Here is a 15,521-nt window from a genome sequence, read left to right as displayed (position 1 = left end):
GTTTAGTCTGCTTCATCTTCCCTCTAAATGACTGTCTTCAGTCATGGGACTTTTGCAACGTTCAGTCAAGCTGTTGGGCTCTTTCGAAATGAACTGACTTACTGTGACATGATTCAGTCCTGCATACATTTGCAAAAGAACGCAGAAAACAAAATTGATAAGGCGTGAAGCCACACAAAGAATGTCAACCGCATTCCCCACGAAGTTGAAACAGGAAGTATACAGCTCTTCATTTCAGCCTGTAAATATTTTTTTCGATTTACCATTAGATTTCCTGCTGATAAAGAAACACTTATTTTCCTTCCGATGTACAAAAATGTTTTACTCTCCATAAATAAAGGCAATAAATAAGTTTACTTTGCTAAAAAAAGAGTATATACCCTGTTATATTCTCCATGATGTTATGGGTGCAGCAGCACCCATCGTTTTCATCCTCAGGTCTTAGATCCATCTGGTCAGTTATCCAGTGACGTGGATCTTCAGTCTCTGTTATTTTCATTATATGAGTGAGCAATCACTCCACAATCTTTCCCAAACAAAAAGAGGCTTTAGAGCTCAGGAGCCAGCAGTTCCAGGAATCCCTGTGTATACTTCCACCGCGCTGCCTCCTTCTGAATCTCCAGGTGGCTTTGACTGATACAGGACGGGAGAGATGCTATGGACCTTCTCCTGCGTGGGTTTGAACTGTGTCGTCTTGCACATCTTGTCCCAGAGGAGACGAGGTATTGGGGGACTGAGGATGATGAAGACCCAGGGGTCTATGATGGGGTTGGCCGATACTAAAAGAAGGGCTATGCGATCATTTTTGTTATAATCTTGGTTGCAGCAAGTGTTGAAGTACACTTGAATCTGCGGAGAAAAGAGCACAATGTGGAACTGTACTTTGTGCATAAACAGTAAATCAAAATATCGAAGTATAAACAAAAACATGTTACACGGTGAACATTTTGTGAAGCTGCTAAAATACATTTTGAATAGTGTTTCTAATAACAAATAAAACCCTAGTAATCTGCCATGTTTGTCATGATAATAAATGTAACTTGGTTCAATATTTAGTCAAATGCAATGCTATTTTTAAGTGTGCCTTCAGTGTAAAAAATTTACTAATACTAATACCTACTTTTATATCACTACGAAGTAATCCAACAGTTTCAAGTATATTTTTTTAATTCACTAGGCATCGTTTCTCTTGCAATAGTGCATGGCTAAACAATAGTAATATGAAAAGGGGAATACATACAGTACCACACCTGAAAATGTCAAATAAATAAATAAAAATAATAGAACTTATTTATTACTATTGTAACTAGTAGCAAAGTACAAATGTAAAGATGATATTATGTAAAAGAATATGTTGTTCATAGCCTACTAGTTAATTAAAATAAACATAAAACATGTTCAACAATAAATATGAAAGACTTTTGTTGTTTTAAGATGCTTTGCTTGCTTTTTATGTGTCTTTTGCACATTCTTTTTAGGCCTAGATGAAAAATATCCCATTTCTGGCACATTTACAGACACGTTCGTGTGCATTAACAAATAATTAACAAATAAAATATACTTAAACTTAAAAAACACAGTTACACTTGTAACTGTTAAGAAATGAGTACACTATCTGTAACATGGACACTCATGTAGAAGTGAAGTTTGAAAGAATTTGGACAAGCCTTACCGCGAGAGGAAGAGAGCAGATGACGAACGCTATTGTCATGACCCCGAGCAGCACCAGATGTTCAACCTCCTTCGCGATGGACCGAGGCTTCTTGAGTCCTCTCTGCCGCGGGACGGAGCCCCGGTGCGCCTTGCGTCTTCGGTACATGAGGGAAAGATGATAGATGACGGACGCGTTGCACAAAACCGTGAACACTATCATAAGGAGCAAACAAGACGCGTAGATGATATTGAACACTTTGTGCTTTGTCGCAAACGGGTGCGTGTCAATGAAGCACCACGTCCCGGGACAGTGCTGAACAAACTCCCCAAATCCGAGGAAAGGTGTGCCGCTGAAAAGAGCGCACAACAGGTATATGAGCGCGATGGTGATGTACCCGCAGCGTTTACTCATGCGCTTCTCGTAACAGTAAGGATGTCCGATGGAGAGCCAGCGCTCCACTGCCATGAAAAGGAGAATGGCGAGAGTGACCAGACTGAAAAAAGTCATGGCGTATCCAAAGTGTCCGCAAACCAAACGTTTTTTACTCATCGCGAGCAAAGATTCATTCCTCAAGTACGCGGTTAAAACCACGGGACTGACGGAGAAAGTCCCCAGCAAATCTGTGAAGACCAAAGATGTTACCAGGACTTGGAACAAGGATGCGGATTGCTTCCTCCTCCGTATTTCCAACAGAATTAAGGCCACCACGTTCCCAAGGACGCCGGCGGAAAACATGAACGCAGTTGTTGTAGGAGATCCACCAGAGACAGTGGACTGCTCACGGCAACATGAATTATTATTGATTGGATCCATCATTTTTTTTCCTTTCTGGGGAGTAAATTTGAATTTAAAGAAAACCAGATATCACAGCAGAGAAGAATTAGGATCCATACTTATAGTGAAGCCGAACTTTTACGCACAGCCCATGAACTTCCAAACGACCGTGGCAGGAAATGAGGAGGAGTTAAACAGAGCGTCCTCTGATGTCTACAGCTAATGACTCACCACATCTAAGTAGACTTCAAATGAGATCAAATTATTCATATTGTTTTTTACCTTTTCATGCTACTTAAAAATAAATCGCAAAAGTATGCATAAACGTAAAATATTCATAAATATCTATTACAAATAATACATTATATAACATCCTATGTTTTTATACTTAAAAATAGTACTTGAAATAAAATTACATTACAAGCTAAATGTAATATAAATATATATAAATATATATATATATATATATATATATATATATATATATATATATATATATATATATATATATATATATATATATATATATATATTCCTGTTTTTAATTTATATAGAGTTTAAATAATGGGTATAAAATCTTGGTTCATCATCTGAATGGCATCATGACGCCTCCATGTGGAGAATATTCTAGACACAGACGAGTTTTAGGAGAGAGGTGGATTATAGGGATTTGTTGGGCCAAGTGTAATTTCTCATTACAAAACATTAAAAGGTCAAACCCTGCTAGAGGACAATTTTGCAGTTTTATATGTCAAAACAAATATTAACTGAAACAGCCCACCTGTTAAAAAAATCCCTTGTGAAAAAGAAGTGGGCTTAATTGTATTAACTCTTTTGAACTTCAAATCTCAAAAGTATACTTTTTAAAAAGTTGCAGCTTGCACATAATATAATATAATTTAAATTAAAGGCCACTGTGTACTTAAAGAGAGTAATTAAAAATAAATAAACTTCATGGTAATGTATAATTAACTATTACTTAAAATTTCATTTTACATAATTATGACTTTATTGTGTTTTAAATATGTTCACTCATTTGATGTTACCCCATTCAAAGAGATAGGAGCTGTACTTGGATGCCCGAGAGGTGTTTCAAAGATGGCCGCCGAGTGACAAGACTTGTCTTAAAGAGACTTTTCTTAAACACACATTTAAGTGCTTTGATTGCAAGCAAAAGTTTAACAAATCTAAACCAAATGAAATTGCATTCAAATAGCCTGCATTTGGTTTCTATTATAGGCTACACTGCACTGTTAAAATGACTTTTAGTCAGGTGAATGAGTCTAACCATGTAGTCTTTGGACTACACTATGAATTAGAATGAGTTCAACTTGAATAGAAATGGAAAGCTTGAAATAATATGCAACCACGCAGTGTCTCTTTTGTTTAATGTCCATGCACCAAAATACTATGTCATGACACCAAACTATTTCACCAGAGTTTTGAGAAAATGCTTGGTGCACCAGGTTTGTGTAATCGCGATTCGTGAGGAACAAACAAGAAGAGAACAAAGGAGTGCCACATTTTAATGATTACAGATGAGACTTTATGTACTGCAGACGATGAATCAAGTAAGTACATCTTCAGTCAGTTCACCCTGATCACACATTACAAACTAAAAGTGCCATTAAGTCACTATCCATGTAGATTTCAACTGCTTTGAATCTTGTCCATTTGCAAGATATTTATTCCCACCTGTGCATTTACAGATCCCCCTCTAATCATCATATATTTTGCAGGTAACAGACCAAAAAACAAACCAAAACCAAAGGATGAGGAGGACAGTAGCTTTTTTTGCGCCAGGTATGGTAAATACAGGAACGTCCTTCATGAAGATGTGTGAGAGAAGCTGGTAAGGCAAGATTATGTTTTTTATTTATTTATTTATTTTTTATTGAAAATTAATTTTGGGATATTTATCTTTTTTATGTATAAAGTTATGTTTTATTCCCTGTAAAATATTAATAATACATGTATGTGAAATCTATTTTTAAAGCCCATTGTCAGTGAAAATAGTGTGGTCAGTGGAATTCTGCTGTTTATGGAAAATCTGAAGGAACATCTCCCAGTATTTACCACCATGTTGCCCTGATGATTGAGGTAACATTAATTAATCTGTTAGGTGATGCAGATGTGGTCAAAAGTTTACAAACACCTTTTAGAATATACTGCTTCATCAGAGCAGTAATTGTAATTGTTTAATGATTCTACCCCTCTACCCTCTTACTGCTTAAATTATTAACACTTTGCTGATACTAAAAGGTGTATAAAAACTTTGGACTGCAATTGTGTCTATTGCTTTCACTCAACTGAACGATTTATAATTACTGGATATGTTTTATAACAATGGTGGTTTTTTTTTTCTTCATTTTTTTTCCTTAAGGTTTTTTAAATTTTTTCTGACTTCCTGCCTCTTTGAAACATTTCCATTTCCAGATTGGATTGCCAATGGACAGCTTCTGGACATTGACAGATAGCATTTTCCAGCAAGTTCATTTGGAGTTCTTTTTTTATTATTATTATTAAAGGGGGGGTGAAATGCTATTTCATGCATACTGAGTTTTTTTACACTGTTAAAGAGTTGGATTCCCATGCTAAACATGGACAAAGTTTCAAAAATAAAGTTGTACGTTTGAAGGAGTATTTCTGTTCCAAAAATACTCCTTCCGGTTTGTCACAAGTTTCGGAAAAGTTTTTTTCGAGTATGGCTCTGTGTGACGTTAGATGAAGCGGAATTTCCTTATATGGGTCGTAAGGGCACTTCTCCCGGAAGAGCGCGCACTGAGAGCAGAGGTATTCACTGATCAGAGCGAGAGCGTCGCGAAAAGTCACAAAAGAAGTGTGTTTTTGGTTGCCAGGGCAAGACAACCCTGCACAGATTACCAAAAAAAAACAAAAAAACAGCATTAAGGGACAAGTTATTGTTACAGAAAATTTACTATTTTACTATTTACTCCAGTTATGACGCGTATGTACGGAACTGATCAGAGCGAGAGCGTCACAAAAGGAGTGTGTTTTTGGTTGCCAGGACAAGACAACCCTGCACAGATTACCAAAAGAGAAACAGCATTAAGGGACCAGTGGATGGAGTTTATTTTTACAGAGCATCAACGGAGTTGTGCAAGTGTTTTTGTTTGTTCCCTGCATTTCGAAGATGCTTGTTTTACAAACAAGACCCAGTTTGACGCCGGATTTGCACATCGTTTATTTCTTAAGGATAATGCAGTCCCAACGAAAAAGGGTCACGATCGTGTGTTGGAACCGCATGCGGTGAGTAAAACTGCTTAAAATATCTCTGCCTCCTTGTTTGTGCGTCCGAGACCCGGGCTCGAGCCCCGCTCGGAGCGAGTCGTTGCTGCTGCTGCTCTCGTTCAGTTTCAGCCTCGGGGTCTGATTCTGGATCATAAATAAACGGCTGAATCTGACTGTTAGCCATGGTTTGTTTTGGATGATGGTTTTTCCCTCACGGTAATGTCACAGCTTCCACATGCTCTCAACGCAAAAGCTTACTGGCGCTCGTGATTCTTTAGCTCCGCCCACACGTCACGCCTCCAGCCGGTCGTGTTTTTCTGGGAAAAATCGGTACAGACTATCTTTCTCTTATGGATATAATAAAACTAAAGACTTTTTGGAGTTATGAAGGATGCAGTACTACTCTATAGGTACTCAAGATTAACAGGATATTGAGTGAAAACGAGCATTTCACCCCCCCTTTAATTAATTAATTAATTTATTTAGTCAAACTTGCATTCACTAATGCTGGAGTAAGATTTTAGAAGAAAACTTTCGGTCCTGTTCAGTGTTGGTGCTAGTAAAGGTTTGAGAACTAATGGCATGGTTTCACACACAGGGCTTTGACCACGCCAGGATCATAGGACATTTTAAGAACATTTAAGTCATTTTCATTAACATGCCTTAGAAAATAACATTACTTGTGTGCATCTTGAGACAAAACTAAGTCACCGATATGTTTAAAGATCAGTCAGTGCAGTTTTCTTTCAGTTGAAATCACTCAGAATTACATTTTAGTTCAGGGCTGGTCTTAAGCCTTTTCTGTGAAACCAGGGGTACAAGTACCACAGTTTGGTAATGTTTTACAATAAGGTCTCATTTGTTGTACATAGAATTATTTATTTTTTTTTGTATTAAGTGTGTATGTGTTTGTGTGTTAGTTCTAATTCTGTATGCTATTGAGGAACATATGTGTCATGACTTAGGTCTGAGTTGCTGTATTTTTGTCTTGTTGTCTAGTCTCAGAACACATGGGTTTTGTTTTGACAGCTCATGTGTTCTGCTGTCAGTGTTTCTTCCCCCTCCCACTCATTACCCTTAATTCCCTGTGTTCCGTCACACCTGTAGCCACTCTTTCCTCATTAGCTCTCCTCTATGTTAGTTCCTCTCATGCTCTGTCTTTTGTCAGACTGTTGTGATTGTTTAGTGCTTCGCTGGTGACCGTTTTGTCCTGTCTGCCTAGTCCTGCCTTGTTATGTTTTAGGCTCCAAGCATTTTTTGATTTTTGTTTTTTTTTCTCTGGAACTGTTCCCTCTCTTCCTGTCAGACAAGACTGGTTCTACCTCCGGTCCCTGAATCACTTTTCTGTTGGGATCCTCCAAGACCTGACCCCCAGCTTCTCTCTGCACTCTGTCCTCTCATTCAGGGATTTTGGTGAGCTTTCGTTGTGTCCCAAGGATTCTCAGCTCAGTGTGACTTTGACGTTGTGTCCCCAATGACACTCTGGTTGATGTGATTTGATGTTGCGTCACAGAAGACGCTTGGACTGGTCCCCGCAGAGAGGTTTCTTTTGCTCTGTGGAGTGGTCATTCTTTTGTTTTTCCTGTTTGCCCAGTGAGGGCTAAATAAACCTTTTGTTACCTGCAACTGAATCCTGCGTATCCCTGACAATATGACTCCATTTTGAGGAGACTTCTACATCTTACGGAATTATGTTTTCTATGATGGCGAGATTAGGTACTTTTGTATGCAAGTGATTTTGCATTGTTCTCCAGACTTTAATAAAGGAGTCAGTGTTGTAACTGTGTATAGTGTTGGGTTTTTCTTGTGCATAAGCAAAATGTTTTTGTGTATTTGTTTTTAAAATTGTTTTTTTAAATGTAGAGGGCTTTCCGTTTGGTTGTATGTCACTGACTGATTTTGAGTTTGCGTTGATTGTAACTAGGTAATTAAGACTTTTATTTTATATATACAAAATTTCAACTTCATTGGAAGAAAAAAATATGCCATTGAAGTATATTTTAGTTCATATTAATTGCTTAATCCGAAGTACATGTTTATCATATTTCAAAGTACATTTAAAATATACTAAAGTCCCACTTATGTGGTTTAAAAAAGACCCAAAAGTTCAACTTATTGCTTTTAATATAACATTAAAATGTGATTCATTTGAAATTAATTACAAATAAAATGTATTTAAGCAGTGAAAAATAATTTTTAACTTGCACTTATGTTTGTTTTTTAAAAGTATATTATTTCTGCAATAAGTACACTTTATAAAAGTATACTTAAGTGCACTTATTTTTCACTATAATTATAAGATGTCATATTAAAACTAATAAACATTGAAGTTAAAATCTTTTTAAATGCATGACTTTTATTAGAAATGGGAGCCAGTAATATCACATAATTTTCAATTTGCGATCATAAACTAAAAGAAGTGTGCTCTTTTATGTTGGCCCATGTGTTCATTTCGAAAACAATGATTTATCATCATGAAAATTATCAACTTTATCTTCACATCAACTGGAGTTCCACAGGGAACAGTACTAGGGCCAAACTAGTACTGAACACCTTTGCTGGTAAAAAGTAAAAAAAAACACCAACAACAAAAATTCTGAACCCAATTAATTTTTAAACTAATCCACATGCATCTACCCAATGATTCAAAACAACACGTTCAGTTCAATTAACTGTATCGGATCTTCACAGGATCCGTATACAGTGCTTTCCAAATCAAACTAAACAAAACAGATCTACTATATTTAAAACTTTTAACACCTAGGCTAATTAAAACCTAGTGATAAGTATTAAAGAAAAATTTTATATTTACAGATGTTGTTTCAGATCCTGGACGAGCCCCCAATCTGTTACATCCTGCCTATTCTAGGCTATGTGAACAGAGAGGAAAGACCACATGGATTGTTCATATAAAGAAATATATTTATTAAAGATAAAGAATGAACAATGTAAGTTAAATAAAGTCAGTATATATGTTAAGTTGAGAAATTAAAATGTAGGCAACAAGAGATATGAGGTGTCGTGCATAAGGCAACAAAAATGCCAAAACGGTGCGGGAGAGAAGGAGAAGCGAGGGCCCTCTTCAACCAGATCTGGAGAGATTTTTAAAGCCCAAGATAGGGCAATCACATGCGATCCTGGAAGCAATGACATGCACAACATGCTACACCTGTGCTCCCTCACCTGTAGGGAAGACTCAATGAACAGGAAAAATCAAAGAGGAGGAGCACGGCAGGTCCATGACCATGACATTAAATAAACAAAAAATACAAACTGACTTCTCGGTCAGTTATACTCCCACCAAAGCACTTTCCTGTGATTTTTGTAACTTTGTAACATAATACTTAACCAAACATATTATAGACTAACCCAAGGAGTGGTAAGAATTCTTAATCAGCTTCAATCAGGGTAACAATTTTCTAGATGGGACTTTCAAGGTAGGTTGGGTTTGTAATATGTTTGTCCCTTCTATCCAGTGTTGAATCACTGATCAGTAATTTCACTGTTCTGACACAGCCATCTGTTCTACTTTCATCTACTTCTGTCATCTTCAATAACTGACTTGGTGGAGCTGTGCCCTCTTTCACAATGACAATGTAAATGACCTTTGTATTTCTACTGCATTTGTCCCATTTCTGCCTTTGTTGAAGGTTTAAAATATATTTTTTCCTCCATCGTGACAAGGATACATTAGCTAAAATTGCACTTTGCACCATCCTTTACAAAGATAAACATCTTCATTAACGAAGTCTCCTGGTGGTGATAAAATAACTGAAGACTTCATAGTCCATAAGTGGTTAGTCATTAGAGGTTGTGGACCAGATGCTTCATTTAGATGCTCTGTTGTTAATGGTTGGCTATTTATAATAGCCATAACTTTCGTTCCAAACCTGTAAAAGCTCCATTTGTCTTCGGAACACAATTTAAGATATTTAAGATGCAATGTATTATTTCAAATCAAAGCTAAATACACATAGAAACAGCCATCCTTGTGGTGCGGATGACACAAAAGAGCACACGCAGCACAGTGACACAGAGGAGACCGTTGACAAAGGAATTATTGAATAAAGTAATTATTTTTGTTTTCTGTGCTTACAAAAAATATTTGCGTTGCTACATATAACTCAGATTGCACATCTGATTCACATCTGAGTTTTCATACCCTTTATGGACCTTGACACTGTCATTTACTTGGCAGTCTATGGGACAGTCTCAAGCCTCCAGGTTTTCATCCAAAATATCTTAAATTGTGTTCCGAAGACAAAACTGAGCTTTTATGGATTTGGAACAACATGGGGGTAAGTGATTAATGACAAAATTTTCATTTTGGTGTGGAGTAACCCTTTAAGGCACTTCTTATTGTCCGGATTTGCCTCTCCAAAGTGCCCCGTGTGGGTGGCTGATGGGGTATTCATGATGAACTCACAGACAAACTTCTTTAGGCATTTTGGATTAATATCCTTTAGTTCTTAAACAAATTTTTGTCTTGCACCAAAAAAATTTGTGCACTGGTCAGATCCAAGTTGATGCACAGGTTCACGTATGGCAATGAAAGTACGTAATGAGATTAAATCACCCAACATTTCTACATGCACAGCTCTTGAGCACATGCAAGTAAATAGAAGCCCATAACGCTTTAGCTCTTTTCTTCCTTCCTTGACGTAGAAAGGACCAAAGCTGTCCATTCCACAGTATGTTAAAAGAGAAGTTGTCTCCATACATTCCTGCAGGAGATCTGCCATTCTCTGGTCTTCAGTGGGTCTTCTAAATTTCCTGCACCTAGTGCATTTGTAGACGTGTCATTTAAACGCAATTTGTTCATAGTCGTCCCTCTCCCTTTGTGACACACTTGTTCATGATAATGTTTGATGAGTAAGGTCGATATCAGACTGTACTGTACTTTGAGAGATCTGCAGGATGTCTCACATGCGGGTGTAATACAGCATGTGTTAGCCGACCTCCCACCCTGAGGATACCATGGTCATCTAAGAAGGGATCTAGCTGGATGCAATTTGTTGTTGGATTTAATCTCGTATTGATGTTTGAGACTCTGCATCACATCACAAAAGGCTGAATGTTGAACCATTTTGATGATGGTGAATTCTGCCTCCTTTCTCTCTTCAATGCTTGATGCTTCATTGACTCTTGGATTGAGACCTTTGGCTTCCTTGGCATGTCTCTTAAGTCTCGCAATAGCTTTCACCGCTCTTTTCCAAGCAGAAAACTTGTTTAGCTGATCAAGTAACAATCTTTCTTAATTTTTATGGGTATTATGAACCTGTGCTTTTCAAAGCTCTGGATCATCAAGTTCAGTATTTCCCACTTTAACATCTTTGGGCAGTTCATTTTCCATAGGAACTGTGGTCCTGTAAACCAATTGGAGGTGATGAGCTCTTCTGCTGTAAGGCCTCTACATGCATATTCAGCCATGTTCTCTTCAGAGGTCACACATCTACATTGCTTAGCATAATCCGCTGAATGCGATTGGCCACAAAGACATAAATCTTTTGGCATCATTATGAATGTGCCCAAAAGACAAACTTTGAGCCTGTCCAGAAGTACACCTCTAGGCTGTCTTACTCTAATTCCTTTCTCAGCAAGTCACTTATTGTACAGCCACTACAGCTGCTGACAACTCCAACCTTGGTATGGTGGTAATCCTAGTAGGATCAATTCTTGTTTTGCCCATAACTAAGGAACTGTGAATCTTTCCTGATGTGTCGTTGGCTCTGAGATATGTGCATTTTCCATAACCTGAAGCATTAGCGTCAGAGAAATTATGAAGCTCATAATGCTGAACATCCTTTATCGCTGATGGCAGATAACATCGCTGAATCTTGACTTCATAGAACTGAAATCCAACGTTCCCATTGTGGTCGCAAGTCATCCTAAGTCTTTCATCCCAAGCAACTTTATCTTGACACATCACCAGCAATATTTGTTTACCAACAAGGATGAAAGGCACTGCAAAGCCAAGTGGGTCATACACAGAAAGCCACTGTGAACTGCAAATTCTTCCTGGGGAATTGATGCTATCAGTTCTTGGCTGTTCGACACAAATTTGTGCAAATTAAGTCTTCCTGTGTTGCCGAGTTCTCTTGCTTCCTTAAATAGCTGGATAACTTTACCCACTGATGAGACACATATCAATCAATCATTGACATAGAAATTTCTTTCTATGAATCTTATGGAGGTTTCACTAAAAATTACCTCGGCCCTGAGCAGCGAGGTGTTTGAGTCTGTAGTTGGCACATTCAGGCGATGAGGCTGTGCCAAACAAATGCATCCTCATTATATAGACCTGTGGCTGGGATTTTAGAGCTCCTTTCTCCCACCAAAGGAATCTTAAATAGTCTTGGTCCTCAGGCTTGACCTGAAATTGATTAAACAATTGCTCAATAATCGCACATGGTTGCTACCTGACCTATACAAAAATGAAAGAGAATGCCTACAAGGTTGTTGGAAAACTCACTGAAGGAAACCCATGGTGGGGAATATACCAAGCAGGGTGATTATCAATTTCTTCAACTGGGACCCTTTCAGCATTGTCTCAAGCAATTGTCTCATCCATAAAAACTATGTAGTCCTTATAGTATTTCTCATCTCTTTTTAGCCTTTTCTCTAAGCATCTGAGATGGTGCATGGGACATTCCTTATTTGTTGGTGAGCTTTGGTCTATCTTCCTTGAAAAGCAAAGGCATTTCATATAATTACCATTTTCCGTGAGTTTGATTTCTGTTTTAAATTTTGACAGAAAACGCAGGTTTTCTTGAGAAACATGTCTATGCTCTGATGCTTTCTCAATGAAGTCAGACTCAAGCACTTTGATGACTTTTGGTGGAGTGACTATTTCCTTGATCTGTGTTCTGCAGATATGCTTAACTTTATACATCAAACTGAAGGAAGATGGCAAACTTGGCATCACTTGTTTCACAATGATTCAATGACGAACTCCAGTGGCATCACCATAAGCTACACATGACTTACCACCACCAATAATGCTCCAGCCCAGAACTGTCCTTTGAGCAAAGACCTGATTTTCTTTACCAGAGGCAATTTCTCTGGGCAGGAGAGTTTGAGGACAATTGTAACCAATTAAGAGAACAATATCACAAGCTTGTTGAGGGGCAATTTTCTCAACTATGTGCATTATATGTGGCTAAGCTCTTGCAGTTTTGGGTGTAGGAGTGTGAGTTCTATGCTCAGTGATGAACTCTCTTGAACAAGTTACTGGCAAGGAGATCTTATTGCCTGAATAAAATCCTCCCACTTGTAAGCCAGTTAACTTCTGGCATGAAACAACGGTGGTTTTGGATACCATAGTTGAGAGTGTAATATTTTTTTTTTACACTACAATTACATTACATTACAGTTTCAGTTGCAGATTCTTTTGTTGTGTCAGGAGCTTGCGCTATCTCTTCGAGGATGAAGATATTGTCGCTCTGAGTGACATGAAGTGCGTAAACAATAAATTCATGGTTTGGTTCACTGGAAGTTGAAACCCATACTGGTACAATTTTAGAGGTATTTTTCACATCCTGTACAACTAGATTGAATGTTGCGTCACCTGTGTCTTATTCTGTGTCAGCTCTTGATTTCTTTCCTCTGACTTCTCTTTTTTTTGTTCCGATTTAAAAAGAAACTTAATTTCTTTTGTGCGGTCGTCATTTAGTCATGTTGGGTGCTTTTTCTGATATGTCTAACAAACACTTATATCCTCATAATCCTTTGAATGATGGCCAGGCTTCAACCAGCCAAAATATAACTTAGTTATTTGAACAAACTTAATTCGTTCAGCTACATTTTTCTCTGTAAACTTCTGACATTTGTGAATAGCATGTCCTGGTTTATCACAGAAAGTGCATTTTGCATCTGTTTTCTCACTAGACTTAACAGCTAACACCTTCACCCTAATGGCTTGATTTCTTACTACCCTTCCTTTAACAATCGAATTCTGCATGATAAGCTAACTCTGTGGCCAATATGAAATAACTTCCAATGGCATTCTTAGCTGGTCCTTCAACATATCTTCCTAAGTATTAAATCTTCTCAAATACTTGTATGTTCTTTCTGTCAATCGAAGTCTGAAAATAGATTTTCCAATCACTAAATCTGAGTGGATCTCCATAGAATGTTGCTGGTCCTGGTATAGGAAGACGACTTGAACTGATTGATTCTGCTAACATCCTAACAAGGTCTGCAATGCTATCTTCTTGATGTGATTTTGTCACAACTTTGTGTGGACGTGCTGGAACAAGGAGCTGCTTGATTTAGGCATGTGCTTCTTCTGCAGAGGTTTACAGTCATGGAGTAACGCTCTGGTTTCATCCTTTGAGTCTTCCGTCCGCTCATAGACTTGTGTTCACACCTTTGCAGCATTTAACTTCTTAAGCGTCTCCAAGCCCTCTAGCTATCTGCACTTATCTTCCAATGCCTTCTGTCTGGTGGCATTTTCTGCTTCAAACTCTACACTCCGTCTAGCTTCTTCTCTTTCTAGTCAAGGCGTATAAGCTTCTACTTTTTATTCTGCTACTCTCATTTTCTCTTCAGCCTCAAGTCTTTGGAGTTCCACTATTTCACGTTTTTGTTGTTGCAACATTTCTAAAGAAGCTTCGTTTGAAGCAATTTCTGCAGCAGCTTCTTTTTTCTTAACAGAGGGCAAACTCGAACCTCTGGAGCTGATGCTTGAGTTGTTTAAGGACTGAACAGAAGAACTGGGATGTCCATGACTTGATTTGGAGGCTATGCAAATACTGAGCCTGTTTCAGTACAGTATCCCCCATGATTGAAAGGATCTTGACCCTCAATTCCTTCTCCTAAACGACTCCATGCCGAATCAACTATCATCTTAGTGACAGCACCACAAGTGTCTATTCTGCGACGAATATCAATATCAGGACTCACATCAACAACATTTAAATCCTTTGAAGCAGAGCTTATTATGCCTTTAAGATCTTGCAGCATTTTGTTGGAGAGACACCCCTTTAGTTTTTGTCTAGCATCTCTAGCCAAAGCATTAAACTTTTCCTTGAAAGTGATTTTTAAGTTTAGCCAACTTTTCGTCATGCAATTCTTAACCCTTCTCAGTTAATTTACGTGTTCTTTGACTTCTTTGTGGCTCTAAATCTGTATCATCAATAGCTATTGATTCATGTATCTATACATTCCTGGGAATGTAATTGTTGCTGTGATTGCATAATCTCTGTTAAATTGTCTTTGCTACTCCTAGCAGACTGGCCACATTCTGCCATTTTCTATTTATCTATTTTTAAGAGTACATACAGCATGAATTGTATACTGAACATGGATATTTTCAACAGTTCAGTCAAAAATTATCTTCTTATTTAAGTTTAATACTTGCTCCAAAGTGACTTAAAGAATAAAGAGCAAGCCCCTAACACAAGCACTTCTTTAAAATAACACTGAACACTTCTGAACACTGAACACGGAGTCTCTTTTAAGCAAATATCAAGAATAAGTCCACTTTAAGCAACTTAACTTGAACGTGTGTGTGCTTAACTTGTTGGTCTTAACTTGATTCTGCTTCTTAGTTACTGGTGTAAGCAGTACTTCATTTTGCAGAATCCAGATGAACTTGATATTAGCTTGAAGCTTTGCTGACCGCTGGTTGGGTCTTCATTTCTTATATTCACAAAGAGAAGCTGAATTCTCACTGTTGCCTGGGTTGCCAACTCTAACTCATCTCGCGACTTTAGCGTGAGATTGATGCTGAAAGCGTGAGTGTCACGCCAGATGCGTGAGAGTTGGCAACCCTGCTGTTGCTCCCCCCAGTAATTTCACAAGCACAAGTATTATTGAATGGTTCATAACCAACCAACTC

At 37.9% G+C, this 15,521-nt stretch overlaps 1 protein-coding gene across 1 annotated transcript; it reads right to left on the bottom strand.

The window, feature by feature from the left end:
* Positions 1-315: 315 nt before the first annotated feature.
* LOC113037961 (prostaglandin E2 receptor EP2 subtype-like) lies at positions 316-11,966 on the bottom strand. The gene is made up of 6 exons (XM_026195271.1): positions 11,891-11,966; positions 11,668-11,811; positions 11,323-11,596; positions 10,764-10,887; positions 1,673-2,482; positions 316-849 (listed from the first exon to the last, which is right to left on the bottom strand). The coding sequence occupies exons 1-6, from the start codon at positions 11,964-11,966 to the stop codon at positions 556-558; spliced, it is 1,722 nt and encodes a 573-aa protein (XP_026051056.1). The 3' UTR covers positions 316-555.
* Positions 11,967-15,521: the final 3,555 nt, after the last annotated feature.

This window comes from Carassius auratus, chromosome 20, assembly GCF_003368295.1.
Source record: "Carassius auratus strain Wakin chromosome 20, ASM336829v1, whole genome shotgun sequence".
NCBI lineage: Eukaryota > Metazoa > Chordata > Actinopteri > Cypriniformes > Cyprinidae > Carassius > Carassius auratus.
The sequence above is the reverse complement of the archived record's forward strand: the minus strand, read 5'-3'. Positions and strand labels throughout refer to the sequence as shown.

Coding starts and splice junctions, on each gene's coding strand:
- LOC113037961 (XM_026195271.1), bottom strand. CDS start 11,966: ATGCATTTGTTTGGCACAGCCTCATCGCCTGAATGTGCCAACTACAGA. Junction 11,597..11,667: donor AGTTCACAGTGGCTTTCTGT/GTATGACCCACT, acceptor TGATGTGTCAAG/ATAAAGTTGCTTGGGATGAA. Junction 850..1,672: donor TCTGCTCTCTTCCTCTCGCG/GTAAGGCTTGTC, acceptor TTTTCTCCGCAG/ATTCAAGTGTACTTCAACAC.